Source organism: Helianthus annuus, chromosome 11, assembly GCF_002127325.2.
Source record: "Helianthus annuus cultivar XRQ/B chromosome 11, HanXRQr2.0-SUNRISE, whole genome shotgun sequence".
Taxonomy (NCBI): domain Eukaryota; kingdom Viridiplantae; phylum Streptophyta; class Magnoliopsida; order Asterales; family Asteraceae; genus Helianthus; species Helianthus annuus.
Window position 1 is genome coordinate 169241305 of NC_035443.2, and position 13745 is coordinate 169255049.

At 46.6% G+C, this 13745-nt stretch overlaps 1 protein-coding gene across 1 annotated transcript; it reads left to right on the top strand.

The window, feature by feature from the left end:
* The first annotated feature begins 3775 nt into the window (after positions 1–3775).
* Positions 3776–6107, top strand: LOC110888737. Its single transcript, XM_022136248.1, has 3 exons — positions 3776–4346; positions 4536–5824; positions 5901–6107. Exons 1-3 carry the CDS (start codon positions 3776–3778, stop codon positions 6105–6107), a joined length of 2067 nt encoding a protein of 688 aa, XP_021991940.1.
* Positions 6108–13745: the final 7638 nt, after the last annotated feature.

A 13745-nucleotide genomic window follows, 5' to 3' on the forward strand; every position in this document is an offset into this window, starting at 1 on the left:
TCTATTTAGGTAAAATATCTAGGATTAAAGTGAACTTTAGTGACCTAATTGGAACAAAAATAATTATGAGTGACTTAATTGGAACACTCATTAAAATTGGTTACTATTTAACAAAGTTATCCCTTTTTTCTTTTTACACAAAAATTCTGTTCATTTGAACCCTCCACCCATGTTATTTTTCATTTTAGGTAGTCTTGTTTTATACTTTTATCTAAAGCATTAAAGGCAACACAAATCAACAATAGTTTGTGAAGAGGTATGGTCCCAATTCCCTGCCTACATGGCAGGGACCACACCACTTTTGAGCATACAAGGCGTCCACATCAGCGAAGCAATCCAGAAGCTTCTAGAAACTTCTGGAAGACTCGCAGCTAGCACCAAAGATGTCCTATCCGACATAAAGGACGACACGTGTCACCACACGCAGAACGCCACATAGGCCTGCGGCAAATCAGGGAGCAGGGCTGACGACGCCAGTACGAGGTATCCAGCGTGGACAAATGTAACGACACCACGTGTACCACTACACCTGCCGTGACAGAGCAGACCAAGAGGATATTCCCCTTGGTCGGACAACTGGCACGCGCCCACAGGTGGCACAGCTGCTCCTTCCTTCTTCACCCTCCGGCTATAAATAGGACCCTTCATCATTCAGGTTCAGGATCCTTTTCTCTCCATACTCACCCTATACACACACTGTTTATTTCCCTCAGAACAGTACTTATTCTCACGCCGGAGCCTGGTTAAGAGGGAAACCCCCTTCTCCCCCTCTTAACGAGACTAACGGTGTTTACTGTTTTGCAGATCTCCAGCCATTGTTACGAGCAAGAAAAGAGGTTGAACCCCATAGACGAAATAACCCCATCGATAAGCCCTGTGTTAATCGGTGTTTCATCATTGGCGCCATCCGCTTTTTGCAAAACCAATCTCATCTCTTTTCTCTACTGAAAAAACACTCGTCAAAATAGCTGAACAAACTCCCTCACACCCAGTCGACGGAGAAGTTTCTTCCTTTGATCTCATTTCGGACACAGCACACGTCCAAAGGGGTCAAAGGAACGAAACCATCCAAGAGGGACAACTGAACAATGATTTTCCTTCTATCTTTGGGAGTGTGTCCAGGGTTTTTAACCAGACCACAGCTGGACCCACTTTCCAAACACCACCAGCAAGGATCATCACTCAAACCACAAATGGAGCTACTTTCCAAACTCCGACCGGGGTGTTGCAACAGACACCACCACCAGTGCTGACACCAAGCCATGGTGCTGGCCCCTCAGCTCCATCGGAACAAGCACAACTCAATTACTCTGCACTTTTGGGGCTACCCGAAGGAAAAACTCTCGCCTCCTGGTATGCCGAACAGATGGCATCCATAAACCTCGTTTATACGCAACTCAGCGCATAGCAAGCTCTACTCCAGGCACAAGCTAACCAGTCAGCATTCGTAACTCCACCGCCAAGGTCTCTGAGTACACATACAACTCAGCAGACTAACGCGTGGAATCTACGCCCGGAGAGAGGACCAGCTCAAAATGTGAGAAGGCCAAGCGCGCACGACACGCGCGATACCTATGGTGAAACAGAAAGCAATTTTGTGCAAAACCCCAATGTGCAAAGAAAACCGATCCAAGCTCGTTTAGGCGCGCGCAATATGAATACAGAATGGGATGAAGAGGAAGACGACCCAACGTACAAAGGGGAAACCACGGTGTTTAGCAGACTTCACCCAGAACATGAAGCATACAAGCCTGCAAAGCGCGCAGGGTACAACCCGAAAGCAGAGCATGACTATACCTTAAGCTATCGCCCAGAGGACATGGCCAAAGATTCGAAATTCATCAGAGAGATTGCCACAGCTGCCATAGACAAAACCAAGCTGCCGCACAACGTTGGCAAATACAACGGATTGACAGATCCAGACGATCACCTCCAGGTCTTCAAAGGCGCAGGAGCAACAGGTGGGTGGAACCTACCAACTTGGTGCCACCTGTTCGCACAAACGTTCGTGGGTGCAGCGCGTGTATGGTTCGACAGCTTACCAGCAGAGAAAATTAAATCCTGGGTCGACTTCAGAGAGAAGTTCTTGGCACACTTCTCTCAACAGCGGAGGCACGCCAGAGACCCAACAGATTGTCTAAACATATGGCGCCGAGACCACGAAAGCGTGGAAGATTTTATCACAAGATATAACAAAGAATGCTTAGAGATTGGGGATGTGGGAGAAAAAATGATGCGCGCACACTTCATGAGGGCAGTCAAGTGTGACGACTTGATCAAGCGCGTGAAAGGAAGAGATGGAGGACCCAAAGATTGGGAAACTTTCATTGAGGCCGCCAAAACAATAGCACAGACAGACAAACAGTTGACCGGTGATGACCACCGTCAACGCGCACATAACTCCAATGACCGATATGGCAAAAAAGGAAGAAACCAGTCATGGAGGCCTTCCAGCCATAGAGAAAGAAGCCCACCAAGAGAAGACGCGCGGCACACAATCAACCAGATAGCACACAGAAAAAAAGTAAAGAGAGAAAACAGGGAGAAACAGTGGACGCCATTAACCAAGACCCCGTCAGAAGTCTTGGCCACTGAAAACCACCAATTCAAACCACCCCTACAGATGCGCAATAAAAGGGGTCAAGATCCCAATCTCTACTGTGAATTCCACAAGGATACGGGTCACCTCACCGATGACTGCTTCAGCCTGAAGCAGGAAATTGAAAGAGCCTTAAGGGATGGAAAGCTCACTCACTTAGTCAAAGGGGGAAAACGAGATTACCGCCAAATACAAAGAAGAGACGAAGGGCCAGATAACAAGAAGCTCAGAAAGCTAGAAACCCACATGGTGCATGGAGGTCCACGAAGACCGAGAAAAAACTACAACAAGCGCGCGCAGGATGATTCATGGCGCGAGAAGCAAGTTATTTTTCCAGTTGTTAGAGTGGGTCCAAGAGAAAAGCGACCAATAGTCATCCCAGGAGTGATTGACGACTACCAAACAGACTACATCTTCATCGACCCGGGGAGCACCGCGGATATCATATACGAACAGTGCTTCAATCAATTTGACCAAGAGGACAAAGCGCGCTTAGAGCCAGTCGATTACCCACTGACTGGTTTCTGTAACGAAGCCGTCTTTCCCCTAGGGCAAATATCATTCCCGGTGTTACTTTCGGATGGAAGAAATTCAAGAACTGAAGAAGTCACATTCATGGTCCTGCCGGCACACTCAAGACACGACATCCTCCTAGTGAGAGAATCCCAAGGAGACTTCAGTATGATCTGCTCTGCACCACATTCCGCTGTTGGATTCCCCACTGAAACAGGCATTGCGCTGATATATGCAAGTAAAGAAGTTCTAGCAACAGATGAAATCAGACCAGCCAAAGCAAGCAAGCCAGCACCGCGCATAGAGGCAGAAAAATGGGTATTGAACAGCGCATACCCAGAACAAACAGTCACCCTGGGGCCCGCCATGTCTGACTTAACGCGCGCGACGCTCAAAAAATTGCTGCACGAAAACATGGACGTGTTCCCCTGGACACCTGCCGATATGGTTGGTGTTCCACGGCACATAGCAGAACACCGTCTGAATGTCTCAGAAGACGCAAAGCCGGTGGTGCATGCCAAACGCCACTTAGGCGATGTCAAACACGACGCCATGAAAGAACAAGTGTTAGAGTTGCTAAACGCAGGAATCATCAGAGAAGTCAGATACCAAACATGGGTAGCAAGTCCAGTAATGGTAAAGAAACCAAACGGCAGCTGAAGAATGTGTGTCGACTACAAAGATCTAAACAAGGCATGTCCCCGCGACTGCTACGTCATACCAGACATAGACGAGAAAATCGATTCTTTGGCAACATTTCGGTGGAAGTGCTTTCTGGATTGCTACAAAGGGTACCACCAAGTTCAAATGGCCGTTCAAGATGAAGATAAAACCGCATTCCGCACGCCAACATGGCTATATTGCTACACCAAAATGCCTTTCGGCTTGAAGAATGCAGGTGCAACATACCAAAGGTTAATGAACGAAACATTCAGTGACGCCATTGGCAAGTACATAGAAGTTTACATGGATAACCTGGTGATTATGAGCAAAGAGGAAGGCACGATGCTGGTCAACATCCAAAAGACCTTCAACACGCTACGCAGCGTAAGTATCAAGCTGAACCCAGCAAAGTGCTCGTTCGGAATGGAAGAAGGAAAGTTCTTAGGCTTCATCGTCACAAAAGACGGTTTTAAAGTAAATCCAGAAAAGGTCCAAGCCATAGAAAGGATGCCTTCACCGTCAAACATCAAAGACATGCAAAAATTAGCAGGACGATTAGCCGCACTCAATCGTTTCCTAGCTAATCACGCTGCAAAATCCTTCCCATTCATCAAAACCTTGCGCAATTGCATGAAAAAAAGCCAGTTCCAATGGACTCCGGAAGCAGAAAACGCGTTCCGCGAGATGAAAGATTGCCTCATCAAACTGCCAACTCTAACCGCACCAAACAAAGGAGAACCCTTGGTACTTTATCTCCCAGCTTCCGATAGGGCAGCCGGGGCTGTACTGCTCGTCGATCGTCAAGGTGTCCAAACACCAGTTTATTATGTGTCACGAACCTTGACCGATCCAGAAACCCGATATGCAATCATGGAGAAGCTAGTCCTTGCACTGATTCACGCTTCAAGACGGCTGCGCAGATATTTTGCCAATCACACCATCCACGTGCTAACAAACTACAACATTGGAAATATCCTTGCAAGGCCAGAGATATCAGGAAGACTAGCCAAATGGGCAATAGAGCTGGGAGGTCACAACGTGGTTTTCAGACCACGACCATCGATCAAAGGCCATGTCTTGGCAGATTTTATGACAGAAGTTCCAGATGACAAAGAAAGGGAATGTAAAGCGATGGAGAAAGCTGAGAAAAAACAAACAGAAGAACCATGGCTGTTGTACACAGATGGTGCATCTAACGAAGATGGAGCAGGCGCAGGGCTGAGGTTGGTAAGCCCTGACAAACACGAATTCACATACGCCATACGCCTGGATTTCAAGAGCACAAACAACGAAGCAGAGTACGAAGCTTTCCTGGCTGGCTTACGATTGGCGATCAAAATGGGGGTCCGACACATCGAAGCGTATGTGGACTCCATGTTAGTAGCAGGCCAAATCAACGGCCAATACGAAGCCAAGGGCGATATAATGGCACTCTATCTCAACCAAGCGAAAACGTTGCTGCAAACCTTCTATTCCTACAAGGTGCACCACATAAACCGAAGCGAAAACAAGCCAGCAGATGCACTAAGCAAGCTCGCATCAACAAGCTTCCAGCACCTAGCAAAGGATGTGCGCATAGAGGTTTTGAGCAACCCATCCGTGCCACTCAGAGAAGTAAGTGTCATCCAGACAGGAACAACGTCCTGGATGACGCCGATAATCATGTACTTACAGTCAGGGATACTTCCCGAAAACAAAGCCGAGGCGCGAAAGATCCAGTACAAATCAGAACATTATCAGATGGCAGACGGGCTACTGTACCGAAAGTCATATCTTGGCCCACTACTGAGATGTGTAGACGCCGACGACGCAAGTTACCTAATCCGGGAAGTGCATGAAGGAATTTGTGGTATTCATGACGGGCCTCGAATGGTGGTGGCAAAAGTGATGAATGCTGGATACTACTGGCCCAGGATGCATCTTGATGCCGTGAAGGAATTGAGAAAGTGCAGCGGCTGTCAGAGACATGCACCAAAGACCATGCGCCCCAAAAATGAACTAGTACCAGTAACAACTGCATGGCCTTTTCAGCAATGGGGCATAGACATGGTAGGCCCTTTCCCAGAAGCACCAGGGGCAGTCAAGTTCATAATAGTCGCAGTCGACTATTTCACCAAATGGGTAGAGGCGAAAGCACTCGCATCAACCACCTCGGCGGTCATCAAGAGATTCATATGGGAACAAATCATATGCCGCTTTGGCCTGCCTCTCCGAATCATCACCGATAACGGAACTAACTTCACAGCAGACGACCTCGAGCGATGGTTCAAAGAATTACACATCGAACATACCTTCTCTTCGGTTGCACACCCACAAGGGAATGGTCAAGTAGAGGCAGTCAACAAAAGCATCGTGGATGGCATCAAGGCAAGGCTCGGCGAGAAACGAAGAGGCTGGGTCGACGAACTACCCAGCATACTGTGGGCCCATATAACAATGCCAAAAACAAGCAACGGCGAAACGTCGTTCAGTTTGGTCTATGGGTCTGAAGCTGTTATCCCAACAGAAATCGGGCTGCCATCTCCAAGGATGCTCTCCATGAATTTAATCAACAATGAAGAAGAAAGGAGGATCGACCTAGACCTCCTAGAAGAACGGAGAGAGATGGCAGCAATCAACGAGGCCAAATACAAAACGAAGCTGGAGAAATATTACAACTCCAGAGTCCGAGTCTGCACTTTTAACCCGGGAGACTATGTCTTAAGGGACAATGAAGCTTCCAACGCAGAAAAGCCCGGAAAACTGGCTCCCAAATGGGAAGGCCCGTACATAATCGATGCAGTGCTCGGCAAGGGAGCCTACAAACTACGCACCATCAACGACAAAGAGGTTCCACGAACCTGGAATGCCCAAAAACTCCGAAAGTGCTACATGTAACACAACCATGTAATCGTAAAGGGCGTACAGCCAACACATTTACTTTAATACAAGAAGTGTTTGGCTACTTTTATTTCATGCAAATTTCTTGTGACAACTGCATTTATTACTTTGGGCGTACACGAAAACATCAATGGCTCGACCATAGGAAACGTTGTAGACCTCCAAGGCTCGTCACAACCAAGTGAACAGCCGGGTCAGAAACACAACCAAATCCTACAAAACACCAAAATATAACTTCGTGCCCACATAAACACGAAAATATCGATAGCAAGGTAACTAAACATTGTAATGCTCCCAAGGCTGAACACAGCTGAGCCCACACAATAACCTGCAACTCGATCACTTCGTACGTCACCTATAAGCGCACACATTCAAACGACAGAATAAAAACGTTGTAGTAACATAACATCACCTGTCAGCGCCATCATTCATTCGTGACACCTGATCAAAGTAATTAAACATGCACATATTATGACGATAACAAAATTCGCATAAACATAAGCAAGCGATAAAAACATTCACCAGAAGATCATGTATATACACCCACAGGTAAACAAAATTAAAATTGTCTTAAACAGCCAACATTACAGGCCTATCCATGGCCATACACGGCGCACAGGCCGGAACTCGTCAATCAAGTTTGACTTGTGCCAGCACCTCCTGCTGCATCACCGTCTTCTCCCAAAGCTTTCTTTAACAAGGCAACCCCATCCGCTTTGCGAGCCAACTTCTCTGCAGCTCGAACAACAGCGAATTCAAGGGTTGAAAATTCCTTGCGTTTGGCAGTAAAAGCACCTTCACAGTCTTCCTTATACAGATCAAAATGATAATCTTTTTTTTCCTTATTAATGACCGCGGTTTTGCCCTCAGCATACCCAAACTTCCGACCACTGTTGTAAGCCGCCCTACCCAACTCAAACATATATGTTGCAAGCTCAGTCGAATGCAAAATACGATCAGCAAGCTACACAAAAAGGAAGATCGAATAAGAAAGAGAACTCAAATATAAAACGAAGCAAAAGCAAAAGAAAAAGAGAAAATAAGGCAAGAAAAGAGCACTACCAAAGGCACACCACGAGAAAGCAACCACTTGCTGTCAGCTGAGGCCTCCTCAGCAAGAACTTCGGAAGCTTGACACTCAGCCGTTTTCTCAGCAAGAAGACGCTGGGCAGTTTCACACTCAGTCGCCTTTTGCTGTGCAAGAACCTCCAGTTTGTCGATTCGATCAACATATTCTTTTTCTTTCTTCTCAGCAGCAAGGCGCGCTTGATTTTCTTCCTCAGCAAGTTTCGTCTTCTCACCAGACAAGCGAACAATCGCATCGCGCTGAGACTGCATCTCAGCATTTGTGCGCTCACACGCAGCTTCCCAATCCTTCTGCTTCTGAGCATTCAGCTGTTTTTGCTCTTCAAGCTTCTGCTCAGCATCCGATACCCTCCATTGCAAACCCTTCTTCTCTGCATTAAATTTTTCTTTCTCCTCAACAAACAACTTCTTGGACTCCTCAAACTCGAGGGTCTCCTCCCCCATCAACCGCCACTCGCGAAGAATTTCCTGAGAGGTAGCAAAGAAATTAACCCCAGCACGAACGTGATCGTCCAACAGGGCAAAACGATTGCGGTTCTTCTGAAACATCCTCTCAGCAGGAGGAAGGGACATAGCAAAAACTCATGGCAATTGCTGACATCATTCATCCTGGAGCCCTGGGTAAGGTTCCAGCGCGGGGCATGAGGCAAGTCATCACAAGCTGGATTACCCCAAGAATCAGCAGGGTCATGTTCAAGATGCGGGCTGCGCACCACGCCAGAAGTAGCCCCACCTCCACCAGGAGGACGTTTGGTCAAAACGGTTTGTTGTGGAGTAGTCTCACTAGACTCCATCTCCATTTCAACACCCTTACCTTTATCAACCCCACCATCACCTCCACCATCACCTCCAGCATCAGCACCTCCTTCAACCACACCCTCAGTAAACCCTTCCCCACCCCTTGTGCCCACATCAACATCATCACGAGGAGGGGTCAAACCAACTGTCCTCAATGGGGGAGAAACAGGTGGCGTAATTTGAGAAATATCCACCACACGAGGTTTCTTGCCAGTCTTGACCACTGTCGTAAGACAACAATTAAAAAACAACTTGATGAAAGATATGACAAACGTACAAAGAAAAATGAATTACCAGGGGGAGGAGCAGATGCAGCATATATCTCCTCCAAAAGATTTCTACGACCCCCATGATGTGTGTAAAATGCAACATATAAATGACATCAATTAAGGCATAAAACTAACCCTTTTTAAGTACTAATGTTGGAAAAAGAGTGTTTTTGTCTTCCTTTTGTATTTTCAGGATGAAATGAGCTCAAATTCACAAAAGAAGCAAAAAGACAGCTAATTCTAACATAAATACAAGAAAAGGAATAAAAGTAGACTGCCCGAACCCTCAACGGCATCTCCCCAAGCAAAGAAGAGAAAACAGAAGCCTGAACACACCCCGTGCTCAGCCAGCACGGGGCCGTGCCCAAGAAGCAGCAGAAAAGACAAACCTGTAGAAGCTTCTATTGCCCACCACGGGGCCGTGTCCAGTGAGCACGGGGGCGTGGTGAAAGTACAGCAGGCGCATTAATTGTAATTGCGAATTACAATTAATGAAGAGAGATAGTGTCAGACGGGCACGGGGGCGTGTCCAGCGGACACGGGGCCGTGCCCAGCCTTCTGTTCAGCCTATAAATAGGAGTGCTTGGTTTCATTCCAATCCATCCCTTGGCACACCACCTCTCTCACACTTCATCCACCACCCACCACCACCATAACACCATCATCCACCACCATCATCCATTGTCCATCGTAGAGTGTGTGAGTTGTCTCGGGATCCAAGATTGATAGTAAGAGTTCTTGACAATCAAGGCCATGTTTGCCTAAGTCTCTTACATCACTTGGTGAAGACAAGTGTTTAGTATAATACTTTTTATTTTTAATCTTTTGCACTTTTTATTTGGTTTTGTATTAATGACTTTAATAACTAGTTGCTTATGTTGAAGGTGATCTTTCCTTATCGTTTGTCCGTGGTGTCTTGGCATTATTTTACTGTCTATATAAAATAAAAGATTTTCACCATTCATATCTCCACGGTCTATATGGAGGTATGTTGGCTACCTGGTCGGGGGTTAAGGGAACGGTTTGGTAAGGGTCTTGCCCTTGTTCAGCGTTTAGAGGTCCTGCAAGGGACCTGGGTCAAATTTAGTAGGATCTCCTTCAATGCCCATAGGTATTGGATGGCGGGGATCCAAACTCTTTGACCCCCTCATAAGTTAACTACTATTAATACTATAACCCAGCTATTTAGGACTGTATCCCTGCTGACTCAGATTACTTTGCCGAGGGTAACGTCACCGCCAAAAGCGGGGCCTACCATAATTTGCATTAATAACTTAATTCATTATCTTCCAATAATCTAACCCTTTAGGATTGTATCCTTGCTGACTCAAACTACTGGGTTGAGGGTAACGTCGCCTTCAAAAGAGGGGCCTACTACAATAACTAAGATAATCTCTTAAACAAGTGCAAAAGTGCGAAAATAATCAAAGGTTATACTAATACACGAGTCGGAACCAAGTGATTCATCTTGTCTATCTGTTTTTATTTTATTTTTATTTTTCAGCATTTACTTAGTTTTATTTTCTTAGTTAAAAACATTTTTTATAACTTTTGATTTGATTAGACGTTGAGGATAAACCGGTATTAAAAGCTCTTGTGTCCTTGGACGACCTCGGTATCTTACCAACACTATACTACGTCCACGATGGGTGCACTTGCCCATATGTGTGTTTAGTGTTAGTGAATATCGTGTTTTTATAAATTTAAAACTTGGCTAAAGTTGTAAAAAGGGCTTAATTATATATCTAAATTATATTACACTACACACGCATCACCCCACTAAACACACCCAAATCAACCTCAGACTCCGAGGGTGCGGGGGGGGGGGGGGCTCCTTTTGAAGCTTCGCTTTCTTAGCAGCAAGAAGAGCAGCAGCTTGCTCATCAAGTTGGCGTTTCTGATCCGCAAGGGCTTTTTTCTTCATATGCTCGGACAATGTAGCACCATCATCAGGATCTGACTCTCGATTCCTCTCACCAACCCCTAGGCCAGAGAACGTGTCAGAAACCACAACATAATCTAGACAAGGAAGAGTAGAAGGTTGCTTACGAGAAGAACCAGCAGCTTTACCCTCAGTTCTTCCCTCCTTCTTCCCAGACTTACTCGTCCTAGCCCTCTTCCTTGTCTCCAATTGGACGGAAAGATCAACAACCGTTTCTTCATCGTCATCATCATCAATACCAAGCACAGGTTCTGAAACATCACCCCGCGCGGTACCTGCACGCGCGCAACGAGAAGTTAGACCCTCAAGAATCTGGTCAGAACTTCCACTAGAAAGAACAATGACTTCTTCTCGACCCGAGTCGACAGGGTCATTCCAAGCATCTTCACCTAAAACTTCGTTAGCATATCTCCCCAAGCTTTCATCAGTAGGATGCAAAAAACGACCACGAATCTGGTCTAACCAGGTTGGGTTCCCATCAGCCTGAATAGCCTCAACCATGGCGCCCGCTACCTTCAGGTCCAAGACATTGATCAAGCTATAACCAACTGCAAAGGAGCAAGAGGGTAAAGGAACACACAAAAACATACTAAACATAAGGGAGAATAAATCAACAATAAGCCATGAAAGAAACATACATTTGCCCTGATGGCTGTACACAGGTTGACCCAATGGATGCTTAGGCACCCACAGCAAACTCATCCCTGCACCAACCAAAGCCATCTCCTCCAGTTGAGAAATGGCAGTCGCCTTATAGGTTATCTTCCTATACCAATCCTGAGCAGCAAAGTCTCCCATAACATCCACCTTCGGAACCCCTTGACTCACATGCCTATACGGCATATCTATTGGAATTACACCACGGCGGATGTAAAAGAATTTCTGTTTCCAGTCATGAAGGCTCTTTAACGGCACGGAACAAACCGGAGCAACACCCGTTCGTGCTTGAAAAGAATAGAAGCCATTGGCGTAGGTAACACTATAAAATACGTTAAACATCTCAAAAGTAGGCTCAATACGATAAGCCCTACAGACATATTCAAAATGGGTAATGCGTGGAAGCCCAATCGCATTAATTTGTGAAATATGAAGCCCCTAACACCTTAACACAGCAGCAGTAAACTTTGTTATCGGCAACCTGAAACTACCCTCCCGGAAAAACGCTACATACAAGGTGATATAGCCCGGAGGGGCATCCAAAGCAGTAGATCCAGCAGGAGGGTACTGAGCCCCCCACTCGGGATGGAAGTTCATACCCCTGACAAGATTAAGAAACTCCTCCTCCTTCCACCCGATAACAGCCTGATCTGGACCAGGAGGGGCCCTCCCCTTATATTTTCTTTTCCGACTGGTAGGGTTCTTCTCAGACATGGTGTAAGCACTAAGAAGTGGGAGATAAGAACTCAAGAAAATTATTGAAGAACGGAGAATAAGGGAAGAAGATAGATGGAAAACACACTTGAAATTTGAAAATGTAAAGGAGAAAGGGTAACCGCCTCCTATTTATACCCATCGCATTTAATGCGATGGGTAGTAGACCGTCAGAGCTTTTAAAAAGCAGCCAATAAAGGGGTGACACGTCAGAAGAGAGAGAAGACGTCATCTCTTTTTTCGGGAAGCATGAGCGACAGGGCCGCCTGACGTGACAGAAAGTCACTGAAAAAGCAACTATTCACCTCCGATAAGACAGGGATGTCAGACAGTCACACCAAACACTTCCCCATAACCACCAAACTTCCACCAGAAGGAAACATCAAGGGCCAAAACCCATGCGCCATGCGTCCATTTGGCTCACTTTTTACAAAGGGCCAAAACCCATGCGCCATGCGTCCATTTGGCTCACTTTTTACAAAGGGCCAAAACCCATGCGCCATGCGTCCATTTGGCTCACTTTTTCCAAAAAGCCAAAACCCACGCGCGATGCGTCCATTTGGCTCACTTTTTACAAAGGGCCAAAACCCATGCGCGATGCGTCCATTTGGCTCACTTTTTACAAAGGGCCAAAACCCATGCGCGATGCGTCCATTTGGCTCACTTTTTACAAAGGGCCAAAACCCATGCGCGATGCGTCCATTTGGCTCACTTTTTACAAAGCACCAAAACCCATGCGCGATGCGTCCATTTGGCTCACTTTTTACAAAGGGCCAAAACCCATGCGCGATGCGTCCATTTGGCTCACTTTCTCCAAAAAGCCAAAACCCATGCGCGATGCGTCCATTTGGCTCACTTTTTCCAAAAAGCCAAAACCCACGCGCGATGCGTCCATTTGGCTCACCTTTTACAAAGGGCCAAAACCCATGCGCGATGCGTCCATTTGGTTCACTTTTTTCAAAAGCCAAAACCCACGCGCGATGCGTCCATTTGGCTCAACTTGTACCAAAAGGCCAAAACCCATGCGCCATGCGTCCACTTGGCTCATTTTTATATATAGAAGGCCAAAAAACTCCACATGCCGCAAAAGCTCACTACTTTCATAAGTCCAAAATCCCTCCTAGACGATCAACTCAACTAGAAGGCACACTGGACTGGGGGACTTGAAGAGGTATGGTCCCAATTCCCTGCCTACATGGCAGGGACCACACCACTTTTGAGCATACAAGGCGTCCACATCAGCGAAGCAATCCAGAAGCTTCTAGAAACTTCTGGAAGACTCGCAGCTAGCACCAAAGATGCCCTATCCGACATAAAGGATGACACGTGTCACCACACGCAGAACGCCACATAGGCTTGCGGCAAACCAGGGAGCAGGGCTGACGACGCCAGTACGAGGTATCTAGCGTGGACAAATGTAACGACACCACGTGTACCACTACACCTGCCGTGACAGAGCAGACCAAGAGGATATTCCCCTTGGTCGGACAGCTGGCACGCGCCCACAGCTGGCACAGCTGCTCCTTCCTTCTTCACCCTCCGGCTATAAATAGGACCCTTCATCATTCAGGTTCAGGATCCTTTTCTCTCCATACTCACCCTATACACACACTGTTTATTTCCC

Bases quoted from the DNA above. Each gene is read 5' to 3' on its own strand.
- LOC110888737 (XM_022136248.1), top strand. From the start codon at position 3,776: ATGTGTGTCGACTACAAAGATCTAAACAAGGCATGTCCCCGCGACTGC. The intron at 4,347-4,535 runs GTTTCCTAGCTA...TTTATCTCCCAG, and splicing joins ACGATTAGCCGCACTCAATC to CTTCCGATAGGGCAGCCGGG. The intron at 5,825-5,900 runs GTAGGCCCTTTC...CCAAATGGGTAG, and splicing joins AGCAATGGGGCATAGACATG to AGGCGAAAGCACTCGCATCA.